Source organism: Mercenaria mercenaria, chromosome 6, assembly GCF_021730395.1.
Source record: "Mercenaria mercenaria strain notata chromosome 6, MADL_Memer_1, whole genome shotgun sequence".
NCBI classification, from domain to species: Eukaryota; Metazoa; Mollusca; class Bivalvia; order Venerida; family Veneridae; genus Mercenaria; species Mercenaria mercenaria.
In genome coordinates, this window is record NC_069366.1 from 61331906 (window position 1) to 61344829 (window position 12924).

Genomic DNA, 12924 nt, shown 5'->3' on the forward strand with positions numbered 1-12924 from the left:
GTCTGCAAAATCCTTCTTAGTGTATAGTGTCTGCAGTACTTGTCTGCAAAGTATACCGTCCCGTTTTGTTGGGTGTAAGGGTTCCAAACACAGCTACCATATTCTAGCTTTGGCCTGACTAGGGCTTTAGGGTAAACTGGTCCGTCCAAGGGAAAACCTTTACAAATTTATTTTTTACTATTCCTATGTGATCTTGTGTAGTTTCCATTCATCTAGGAATAGGCATAGGAGTGTTTTGTGATAGAAACGGCTTCCCATAACAGCATCGTCTTCCGTTTGAAAATTGGGCATTCGGAAACATTTACACATATCCGAGGATTTCATGTGCTCACTGAAATTACTAATTTTAGGAAATGTGCAGTGTACAAGACGATGATATGCCTTTAAAACGGCCAGAAAAGGACGAAAGGTATCATTCTTGATAAATTTTGGTTATTCGTGTGATTACTCTTTTTCTATACTTAAAAAATCCATGTTTACAAATGAAGTGGTGAACGGATAATCCTAATTTTCGGATAATGTCAACTGGTGACAGACGTGTATGAACTTATTCCTTTGATTTGGTCAGTCATTAGAGATAAGCAAAGTACCATTTCAATACAGACTGTGAAAATCTGTGGGTCAAAATTGAATTGAAAGGATCCAAGCCCTTCTAATTTTTGCCTATGTAGCGGTTCTCGTATAATTTGGGTGGCCTCGGTAGCTCAATTGGTAGAGCGTTGGCACGGTAAGCCAAAGGTCCGAGGTTCCAATCCCAGTTGAGGCTGCACATTTTTCCTGAGACTATTACATTTAGGGGCTTGTCCAGGATGCTCACCCTTGGAGCCCATGCAGGGCGAAGCAGTTTGTCTGGGGTGTGCAGCTGAATTCGGTTAACAGTCTGCGATATACATTGGCCAGGAGTGCCAATATCTCGCAATAAGAGGGAAGGTGTGTAGTGGTTCTCGTATCGGGTGGCCTTGATAGCTCAATTTGTAGAACGTTGGCACGGTAAGCCAAAGTCCAAGGTTCAAATCCCGGTTGAGGCTGCACATTTTTCCTGAGACTGTTACACCTATTATAAACCCGAAGAATATGACCCTCATAGCCTAGAGGAATTCAGTAAATCTCTCTCTATGGCATCAAAGACCAAAGCAACCATTTGGGTGGGTGGGGAGCTAAATATGCCAAAAATGGATTGGTCAAACATTGTCCCAACCTCAGACTGTAGATATCAGTCCTTCTACAGGGAATTCATTAATATCATATTCGATAGTAATCTGACCCAAGTAATCCAGAAGCCAACTTGCGAAAATCACATCATAGATCTATTCATCTATTCAGACGAGAAACCCATCAGTTGTCAAATGAACCAGAATTCCAGGTATCAGCAATCATGATGCTGTCCTGGTACAGTCAAATGCATCTGCCCAAAGAAAGCCCCCAAAAGCTTGACAGATCCACCGCTATAGAAAGGCTGACTGGGATGGTCTTAGATCACATGTATCATAACTCCACAACTCCCTTACAATGTCAAACTCCTGTGAAAATTTAACAGTAGAATCTCTTTGGAAGACCATTGCCAGCTCAGTTGAAGAAGGAATGAAGAAATTTATCCTGTCTAAAATGTCATCAACCAAAGATAAATTCCCTTTGATCAAGCCTCAAGGTTAACCTAAAATGACTCTACAGAAGATTGGATAAAGCCTTTAGGAAATATAAGACAAACAAAATTCCCAAGGAAACTTACTTAGTCTCAAACATCAATGTAGGAAAGTAACCAAATTAGCATATGAAGAGTACCTTGAAGATATCCTTAATGTGAACGTCAAAACTGATCAAATGCAAGCACAACATAACAGACCAAATACCAAGAAATTATACAGCCTTCTCAAGCACTCAAAACAAGATTCCACTGGCATTGACACACTCAAACATGACAAAAAACACACACACAGGACCCTGACAAAGCCACAATACTCAATAAGCAATTTCAGTCAGTTTTTACTATTAAATCTCTTCTCTGTGTGAAGTCTTTGGCTGATATGTAGGTCCAGGATATCGCAGGTACAGTTAAAGAGATCACAGGAAAAGAAACGTACAGCCCACACAAACCTATGCCTGATATTGAAATTTCAACACAAGGTATCGAAAAACTTCTTAGCAACCTTAATCCCCATAAAGCTGCAGGGCCCAACAAAATAAGACTGGTTGTACTTAAGAATATTAGCCAAGTGATCTCCCCTATCCTTACAAAACTCTTCCAAAAATCCCTGCAGTCCAGTTCTCTGCCAGATATATGGAAAATGGCGAATGTCCCTCCCATCTTTAAGAAAGGCTCAAGGTCAGACCCAGCCAACTATCGACCAATCTCTCTTACCAGTATCTTGTGTAAAACCCTGGAACACATTGTATCCTCTAGCATAACAAAACACTTCATAAAGACTGATATGTTCTATAAATTGTAGCATGGTTTCTGCGAAAAGAGGTCTTGTCAAACTCGATTACAAATGTTAGTAGAAGATATCCTTCATTTTTTGAACCTGAAAAGTCAAGTTGACCTCATACTCTTTCACTTTTCAAAGGCGCTTGATATGGTCAACCATGAAAAACTTCTCAACAAGCTGCATTTCTGTGGTGTAAGGGGTCAAATTCTTAAATGGATTAAAGCTTTTCTTGATAACAGTTCACAGTCAGTGGTAGTTAACAGGTCCACATCAAGCACCATACCAGTCTCTTCAGGTGTACCCCAAGGGTTCGGTCCTTGGGCCTCTCTTATTTCTTATCTATGTCAGTATCTACCTCTCTAAAGTTCGACGCTTTGCCGATGACACAGCTATCTACCTTTCTCTGACTGTCTCTTCCCGTTCAAGCCTACTACAAGAAGACTTACAGCAACTGGAATTCTGGGAAACAAAATGGGACATGAAATTCAATCCATCTAAATGCCAAGTATTACAGATCACTAAGCGTAAAACACCTATACCAACACAGTACCTTTTACACAAAACCATCTTACAAACAGTACCATCTGCAAAATACCTTGGCATAACTATATCACACAACCTTACATGGGATGACCACATTGACAACATCACCAAAAAAGCAAATCAAACATTGAGTTATCTAAGATGTAACATCAAAGTGCACTCAGTTGGGGTTAAAATCACAAGCATACAAAACACTTGTATGGCCCCAGGGTTTTCCCGGACGCAGGTTTTCTGTGTCCCTGACGCGCTTTTACTGTTTTGAACTCGCATTTTTCAGTGCCTCTGCGTCCAATGGACCTGCAAAATCGGTCACAAAACTCCTTTGCACTTAAGCCTCCTTTGCGCAGATACCCATGTATAATGCGCAGTTTTTTTTACCCCCAGGACCACCCCCGAATCGTGGGTGCGCATTTATACTTAGGTATAGACAATTTTCCAACTTCAAACAAGTTTTGTTACCGATGTTCGCCATTTTGGTAAAGGGCAACTACTCTCCGCGCTAACTGTCACCGCTAAAATCTAAGATTGCCGTTACGTTCCGTAAAAGATTGAATGGTTTATTTTTGTTTCAAACAAAATTAATTTCATATAAATTAGAAGTATTTTGATGAAAGAAATATAAATAAATCACAAAAATTATACTAATTAAGGATCAAGTTTTATCTTTAACTGAGATCAAACTGTGAACAACATAATTAGCATGAGGTGACACACTAATTGCCGGCAATTAAATTACTGGCTATTTGATCTTAACTAAAAAGAGTATCACACCTTTTGTTATCGATCTGAATTGAGAAGCTCATGTCATTTTGAAAGATGCCATCCTGAAATATTGAATCATCTGCTATCTAAATTAAAAAGATACAAGTTCATTCGGTTTCAGGGTAAATTTTTATAGTAATAATGTCCCTTTTCAAGATCAGTAATTTGTGGACCCCCAAAAATTATTAGGGACCCTTAAATTAGCAGCCATGGGAGTCCATGGACTCCCAAATAAAAAACCCGAGGGAAAACCCTGGGCCCCAAGCTGGAGTACAGTTCCACTGTGTTGTCCCTCGGCTCTGATACTCTGATTGATCAGCATGAGTTTGTGCAGAGCAGGACTGCATGCTGGACCAAGCGTGATTACGGCCGTACATCCTGTGTAGACAACATGCTGACTTCCCGAAATTGGCGACGCCTTGCACTCCATTGCATTGACCAGCGCCTGGTTATGTTTTATAACATCTTGCATAACCAGGTCGCCATCCTACTACCGGACTATCTAACACCCAATACTAGATCTTCCAGAACCAGAACCACTCCTTCCCAGGCATTCTTTCAAGTATCACCCTCATCCAACTCATAAATTTTTATTCTTCCCTCATACAGTATATCATTGGAATGCCTTGCCTTCAGATGTTAAATGGATTAAAGCTTTCCACTTCATGTCTTTAGTATTGCTGAAGGTAATTTGTTGAAACGATCAAAGGGCAACCATCAAGACACATAACTGTATCAGGCATATTTACTGAATAACCCCCATTTTTGCAGTTATAAAATATTTATCCGAGGTTTGCTTGCAGGTTCATATATCATATACTACTGTCTTCAGGGCTAGTGGAAATTTTCATACCATCACGGTCCATAACTAGTCTTGAACATGTTAAACTGTCATGGCAAGTTGTGGCAGATTTGTCAAGTGTAGAGATGTTTTACATCTATGTAACTGCATGACTGTTTTTTTCTTCAGCTTTGGAAGACTGTGTATGAAATGTAAGGAAGAGCCAGCAGTACTTATCACCCGTGTTAACGATGCTTTCTGCAGGTAAGTACAGCTTTTATTGATATACTGCCAATTTTCATGGTTGTATCATTTTATGAACATTGATCCCATTGAATAGGTGAAATTTCAATTTATTTTATTTTCAGAAGTTGAAGTCCAAAAATTTATATTTGTTGAAAATAACAACTTTTTGTAACCATGAAATTTATTCCCCAGAAAACTAAATGATTTTATGGTATCTAGAAAAAAATGGATAAATGATAAATGTTCATGCATTTTCTTTTCAGGTTCCAAGACTGTTCTTTTTACCTACTCTTATATCTTCTCATTTACAGAAAGTTTAAACCGGACTGAATATGAAAGCTTATATCATTATAGCAATACAGTAAAGTCTGTATTAAGCAATCAGTTAAGCAAGCGACGCAGTCTGGCTGCTTTATGCAGGTGGTTGCTTAAAACAGCTGGCCACTAAAGCATCAGGTCAATCCATTATAATTTCATATTATCCTAACAAAATGGCTGCTATGGCCTCAACCATGAAATTTCCTGCCCATAGATTAAATCATTTCATGGTATGTGATTGGATGACTCCTATTATTATATATTTGGTTCGATAGGTTTAAGTTCAAGGTCACACTTTTTCTGGAAATTTGAAAATTCTTGGGATGATAAGCTTTAATCAGCCAGTGCTATTGGTTAAAAGGCAGGAAGTCTAGATCACACTGACCATACCTTGAAAATGGTTTCTGGTCAATGGCTAGAACAGACGTCCCTTGAGCTTGCATTTAGGAAGATTGCCTTTTAACACGGGTGGTAAACGCGCAATCCAATTCCCACTGGGAATACGCTAAAAATGGGTTGCGCGACTTCCAGTGCTGGTGTTGCGCATCAATATATACAAAATCGAGGTAGGTGGGTTTTTGTTTTTGTAAATAATTACAAATTTACGAGTGTATCGAAAAAAAGCAAAATGCTGTTCGACACAAAAATGAATAAGGATCATATGTGTGAAATACCAACTTATTAATTTAAGAATCAGCTCTGTTATCATGAAAACTCTGATGGCTCAAGCTGTCAAAAAAGCATGGAATCATGAAAAATGCAAATTTTTTAACTCTTGTGCCTTCTTTCTGGAAATGTGACGCTTCGAATGATCAAACACGTGTAAAACAGTCATGAATATTACATACACTTGAATGAAATGTTGCTTTTGGGGGAAAGATTGGCAAAAAATAATCAGGAATGGGGTTGCGCACTGGGAATGGAGTTGCTCGTATACATCACATTATGATGATGTATATGAGCAACTCCATTCCCGGTGCGCAACCCCATTCCCGATGATTATTTTGTCAATTATGTCCCCGTAAGCAGGATTTGAAACAAATAATTTTGATATTCGTTACTTTATAACAGTTGAGTTATCATAAAAAGCATCAGATGTCCTCAGATTAGGCATATGAGGTCAGAAACTGCCATTTTTTGTTGATTTCATACTTTTTTCACGTTTCGTGTCGCCAGAGTTTTTGTGATAATAGAGCCGAATCATAAATTACAAACCAGATATTTTACACATATGATGTATTATCATATCTGTGTCGAATAGCATTTTGCTTTCTTCACATACCTCAATTTCGTCTTTTTTTACGCGCAACACCAGCATCGGACGTTGCGCAACCCATTTTAAGCGTATTCCCGGCGGGAATTGGATTGCGCGTTTACCACCCGTGTTTAAGCTTGAGTATTCAATTCAGTTCACCAAGGCATCGCAGGCCTTTATTTAACATAAGAAATTTGTTTGAAGTTTTGAATGCAAGCAGAAATTTGTTTAAAGTTTTGAATGCAAGTAGGTATTAACTTCATAGAAGGCTTAATGCTCATGAAACATATATGCATAACCAAGTTTGTAACTCACTATTAACCTTAATTTTGTGCTGGTGTGAAACCTAAGAAAACATTTAACCCTTAGCCAGCCAAATTTCTGAAATGGAGTGGTCCATCATTCAGTTTGGGCAATACCATTTATTATTCAAAGGGGCGTTGCTGAAAATTTACTTAATGAATAGCGAACAATGCAGACCGTGATCAGACTGCACAGATGTGCAGGCTGATCTTGGTCTACACTGGTCGCAAAGGCTGATTCACTTGCAGCCAGCAGGCTTAAGGTTTTATCTGAGAATTTTTTTCATGAAATTCGGACTCAAACTATATGTGAAAAGTCAGTGCAGAAAATACATTTTTGGCCTTATCACTTTTATTTCTGTGTTTAAAAACTCAAACATATTTTCAGAAAAAATGAAGTTCTCTCAAAAATCATTTAAATTTTGTAAGATAAACTGAATGTATAACTTTAATAACATTGAAAATAGAAAACTATACTAAAGTAATAATTTAAAAGGTGTAAAACACCTGATATGATTTTTCAGTAATGAACAGTAGTGTCAGTTTTAATGGGTTTTGCAAATGTTCAGTATATATGTAGTCTGTTTTCACTTCATGTGTCACTTCTCAGTGCCAGATATACGCCTGATGTCAAAAAGGTTTTCAGATTTTTCACACCAACTTAGGCGGGTACTGGTAGCTAAAAAACTATGAAATGCGGAAGACTTTCACCATGTCAGATTTTTGCATTGTCACGATAAGTAGCTTTGTTGTACCAGAGTAGGCCATTGACTGTGGGCTGTACAAGCCCCCTTCACTTCCAATGATTTCATCTTGGAATTCACCTTGCTTGTTCATAACATGAATGCTGTTGGTCTTAAAACCGCAGATATATATATCCCCCTCAATTTGAGAAGTTATTCCCCCTGGTGGGTTTGCCAATGGCATGGCATACTCGGTGTTTGTTCCGTCCTTTTTCAAGTCAACAGTGATGATAGACTGGTTACCACTGTCTGAAACATAAACCATCTTCCCATCATGCCTCACTACAATATAGAGCGGGTCACTGAACAGGCTCTGTTCTTGGTCTTGACTGGTTGCTGCAATTTCTCGAAGTTGAGCTCCTTGCATATCGAGAATTTTGATATTTGGTGGGTCGTCTTTTGGACACGTGACATAGAGTTTGTCCTGATGGTAAGCAACCCCGTAATACTGGCTGTTTTTCACTGATGGTACACTTGCTCCGATCTTTTTAGCGGGATGAATTGTTGAACTGATGGTGAAGTATTGAAGCTTCTTCTCACGGGGAAGGGAGACAATTATTTGATCATCTGATATTGCACAGATATCCCATGGTTCACTGGAAAGTTTTGTCTGTGTTACCAGATGGAAGTTAGAATCAGCCACTTTCAAGTTCTCATTATACATGTCTGCAAGAACTATACGTCCATCGGGTAGTATACATGATCCTGTAATGTCGCAGACTTGATACTTGTCACCCTGCGATTTAACATAGAACTGAGTCAGAAGTGTGGCAGTCCTTGGCGGCTTTTTCTGAATTTCTATTGAACCTAACACTTCCGTTGACTTTGTGAACTCTTTTATTTTAGGATCAGGTTTGAAGGAGAACTTTAGTGGTGCGCTGTTCTTGCGTTTAACATCAGCCAGGAATAATTCATAGTGTGAAACTTGCTTCGAAAGTTTCTTCATTTGAAGAAATATCTTACTTTCAATACCATTTTGCTTTGCCATATCCAGATTGCTTGTTGCAGTTTGTAGAGCTCTGATCGCTTCATTACATGCCTCAATTCTGGATGTTAGAAAACCTTTCTCATCTTCATAAAGATTTTCCATATTTCTTGTGGCATCTGTTTCTAAAGCATGAAGTAGATCCAGTATGTCTTGGCGTATTTTTGTAATTTTCTTGTCGTGATCGCTTTTGTGCACTTCAAGGGATTTGATACATTTTTCTGTGCCCTCCTTCACTTCGGCAAACTGGTTTGTAAGACTGGTCATACGTTTGATCATGGTAAGACAGTTTTTGTTGGTTTGCTTCGCTTCTATTTCTGGAATGTATACAAGTTTGTCACACTGTCGATGGTCCAGTGTGGCGCAAATAGAGCAGCATGGTTCGTCGTGATTCTTGCAAAAGTACCGAAGCAGTTCACCAAGGTGTAAGTCACAGATTTCAACAGTTTCATCTTCCTGGATGTAATGTTTCACCTTTGGCATATTTCGCCGATCTTTCACTGTGTGATATTTTGTTATCTTGAGGTTTTTATGATGTTTGATGCAAGTCTCACAGAAATATTCACTGCATTCTACACAATATCCTGCAGCTTCATGGTAAAAATTGTCTCGGCTACATGGTCCACAGTAGATTTCTGTGCTCATAGACTTTGCCTGTTTGTGCGGTTTAGACAATGTCGGTGTCGGCGATTTAGAATGTTTGGGTTTTACTGACTGCATTGCTGAAAGCCCTGGTGTGTAAAAGTTCCGAGCAGTTTTTGGAGAGAGAGCCGATGTGTATTCCCGCATTCGATCCAGTTTGGATGGATTATAGGACAAGTCTGGTATTGCACTGTGACTTGTCCTGGGCCGGAAGCTGTTTCGGCTCGCCATTCTGTCAAGCACCCTTTGAACGTCGTAATATTTCACTGAATGTACACTCATTTACATAGTTTGTAGCAGCAAACTTCTCCAAAGAAAGAAATTCATCACGTTATTTAGCAGTTATCTTTTTTTAGTCTTTTTTTTCTGATTTTCGTATTTAATGTTATATATTCAGAACTTTTATTCTTCATATTTATTAACAAATTTTAGTATCCAGTTTTTCTACTAAGAAGGTTTTAGCACTTATTTATACTCTTTTATTAGAATTTTTTTTTGCTGCTGTGCTTAAAGGTTTTCATGTTTTGTTTCAGTCAGTTCCAATATAAAGTGCTTAGTTACCAGGAGTATTTCAACTGGTTTTAACTGGTTACTGTAAAACACATGATATTCGTCAGAAGAGAATTTCAAAATACTATATGGAAAAGAAATTTCCTAATTTTATCTTCGCAACACATTGCAAGGTTTTATTGTAAACAACTGAAGTTTTAACATTCTAATTTGAAATTTTTTTTTTTCATGTAAACAGTTGTTTAAAAATTCAGACTTGGTAGAATTTTTGGTTAGACAGCAATTTTTAAAGAGTAAAATTGTTCAGATATAATCAATTGAATGACCCATGGGTGATTACATTGTTTTAGAATATTTGCTTTTCAATAGTTTAAATTGTGCTGACCAGATAAGATTTCAGTTTTTTGTGTGTATAAGATTACACAGTTCTGATATTGTAAAGAAAAAATGCAACTTGAAACGTACAAGTAAACAAATATTTTTGTATTGAAAGTTTAAAAGTTTAACTTTAAAATATGTTCAACCATTGAAATCAAATCTTGTATAAAAAGTTCAGAAATTCTATCTACAGTATAACCTTTCTCAATGACACCTATACGACACAAATATCTCCCTACAAAGGCAGATAGGACAGTCTTTTCAGAGTAGATTTAAGCCGCGCCATGAGAAAACCAACATAGTGCATTTGCGACCAGCATGGATCCAGACCAGCCAGTGCATCTGCGCAGACTGGTCAGGATTGATACTGTTCACTTTCAAACCTTATTACAATTAGAGAAACTGTTAGCGAACAGTAGTGTGACTCATTTCTCTCCTCATAATTGCAACCTTTGTACAAATGCAATGTTTGCTATACAAAGGGATTTGCTGTACAAAGGGACCACTTTATTTGGATAGGTTAATAATTATTTGAATAGACTTGCATTCTACCACTGTCTGAATTTTGACAGACAAACAGTGTGTTTTGGACAGACTTGCTTTGTATTTGGACAGACTAGCCCTGTATTTTGACTGGATTACCCTGTATTTGGACAGATGAACACTGTATTTGAACAGACTAACACTGTATTTGGACAGACTACCACTGTATTGGGACATATTTGAACTATTTGGACAGAATAGCACAATATAATGACAGTATTTGTACAGACTAAATAAATAGGAACCCCTTGTCCTATCAGTCTGTTTTATAAATAGTTAGATTAATACAAGCAAAATAGAATAGTCTGAAATTTATTGGAATCCAATATAGACATGATACAGAAAATACTTTTTAAAAAGATTTACAATGTAGCTGTATGTATGAAATCCTTATATGGAAGACTGTTACAGTCAAACCCCTTGTGTAAAATATGAAAAATGAAAAAGTATAAAGAGTGATTTTTATGCATATTTTATTTAAAAAGAGTTAATTGTGAAATAGTGTGAGCCTTGTAAAAAGGGCTGTTTTCTTGCTAGATGTATGATAGAAAACAACAGTATGAACTGCACTATTCATTTATATAGATTATGAAAATTTCTGTTTTAAAAATGCTGATATTTTTATGCCCCCAGCATCTACTGATGCGTGAGGCATATAGTGTCCATCCGTTCGTTCGTCCGTCCGTACGAGGTTAACCAAATGGGACCGTTTCATCTAGCATCAATACCCCTTACAAGAATGACTTGATACTAATGCAGATGTAACCTGTGACCATTTCTCATCTTCAGACATCACCTGACCTCAGTTTGACCTTGACCTCATTTTGGACTTAGGTTGCTTTATATGGGTCATCTCTTGGTTAACCAAATGGGACCGTTTCGTCTAGCATCAATACCGCTTACAAGAATGAATTGATACTAATACAGATGTAACCTGCGACTTTTCCTCATCTTCAAACATCGCCTAACCTCAGTTTGACCTTGACCTCGTTTTGGACTTAGGTTGCTTTGTAACGAAAAGTATGCCACTGGAGGCATCAAACATTTATTGAACGCAGCTCCTTGTTATGTAATTATGTTTTCATACATCTGACATACTGCTACAATGTCATGTAAGATATGTTTACAAGACAGTACAAATATTTCAGAGGTTGTTTCCAAGTATATGTTACACACAAGTTCCGAGCTGCTATTGGTAAGACGAAGCTGGTGCGAGATGGTGAACATGTTCTAGTTGCGTTCTCAGGTGGACCTTCATCAAGTGCTTTACTTAGCCTTATTCAAGAGGTAATTTGCTGACAGTTACATTGTGATTTGTATTGTAATGTTAAAACTTTTCAAATAGATTATCAAGATTTAAATTGTTTACATAAGGTCTGAAATTCATGTTAACACAATTCTGCAGGTTGTTCTTGAGCTTTTTTATGCCCCAACACATTAAAATTGGGGTGGTGAAGCCATGTAGTGTTGCTGCTGTACGTACATACTGAAATTTTGTGTCCAACTCCTCCCATACTATTAGTCTGATTTGCTTCAAACTTTTACACATGAAGAAGCGCAGATGATCATAAAGGATGGGATGTTTTCTGTGATTACTTTAATCACAGTTATGGCCCTTTGATAGTTTTGTTGAGAAAAATCTTGTGTGTTCAACTCGTCATTGACAAACACTTTTTGAAGGAATGAATTTAAAGTTGCTCAGATGCACAACCTTATCTGAATACAAATTTGCTTCAAACTTTTAGTCGAACATTTAACCTTTGAAGCAGCTCATTTTGTATGATTAAAAATAAATGCCTGACTTGTAAAGGTTATCTGTGTATTACTGTATTGAATGTCTCACACTGGAGAATATAATTTTAAATGGTGTTTATTTCTTGCAGGGCCTTAGCCAGAGAGCACACAAGAAACTTAGATTTAAGCCAGGACTAATTTTCATTGATGGTAAAAACAAGATTTTTTTTTAGAAATTAGCTTTCTTTTTGGATTGTTTTCGATGGTATGTGATTTAAGAATCCACCTCCATTCAGTTTCTTCAGTTCATGTGAGCTGTTAGTATAAGTGGATTGTACTTCATCCATCATTCTCAATGTACATAAACATTTCCTCCTCTCAATTACACACCCTTGGTTTATAGCATCCTGACATGGTCCTCTCTTGAGTTCATTAATTAAAACATAATTCCACTTGACCCAATTTAGGGGCCACTGGAGTTTAAAACAGATATTTAGTTTAATCAAATTCTTCTTATGAGCCACAGGATAGATTTTCACCAAATTGGCCTTCATTATCTTTTTAAGGTTCTTTTTTTAGAAAAATGTTTGAACAAATGTTTCGCCTGAGCCACTAGATGGATTTTTACCAAACTTAGTCTGTTACATCCTTGTAAGGTCATCCCTCAAGTTTGATTGCTGGTTAATTCTGAACATTTTATGGATGAAAGAGCTGAAAATGAAAAAAAAAAATTAAATAACTTCACCTCATTAAGAA

General features: G+C 37.4%; 2 protein-coding genes across 3 annotated transcripts in view; one reads left to right on the forward strand and one right to left on the reverse strand.

The window, feature by feature from the left end:
• The first annotated feature begins 257 nt into the window (after positions 1-257).
• The window catches only part of LOC123548736 (cytoplasmic tRNA 2-thiolation protein 2-B-like), a 54459-nt gene continuing 41792 nt past the window's right edge, over positions 258-12924 (forward strand). For both annotated transcript variants that reach the window (XM_045336243.2, XM_053546081.1), the window contains exons 1-4: positions 258-409; positions 4702-4776; positions 11583-11721; positions 12318-12378. In XM_045336243.2, coding sequence (XP_045192178.2) covers positions 354-409; positions 4702-4776; positions 11583-11721; positions 12318-12378 — 331 coding nt within the window. In that variant the 5' untranslated portion in view covers positions 258-353. The remainder of the gene's footprint in view (positions 410-4701; positions 4777-11582; positions 11722-12317; positions 12379-12924) is intronic.
• LOC128557787 (E3 ubiquitin-protein ligase TRIM71-like) lies at positions 6968-9556 on the reverse strand. Its single transcript, XM_053546079.1, has one exon. It carries the CDS (start codon positions 9283-9285, stop codon positions 7321-7323), a length of 1965 nt encoding a protein of 654 aa, XP_053402054.1. The 5' UTR covers positions 9286-9556; the 3' UTR covers positions 6968-7320.

Bases quoted from the DNA above. Each gene is read 5' to 3' on its own strand.
- LOC128557787 (XM_053546079.1), bottom strand. From the start codon at position 9,285: ATGAGTGTACATTCAGTGAAATATTACGACGTTCAAAGGGTGCTTGAC.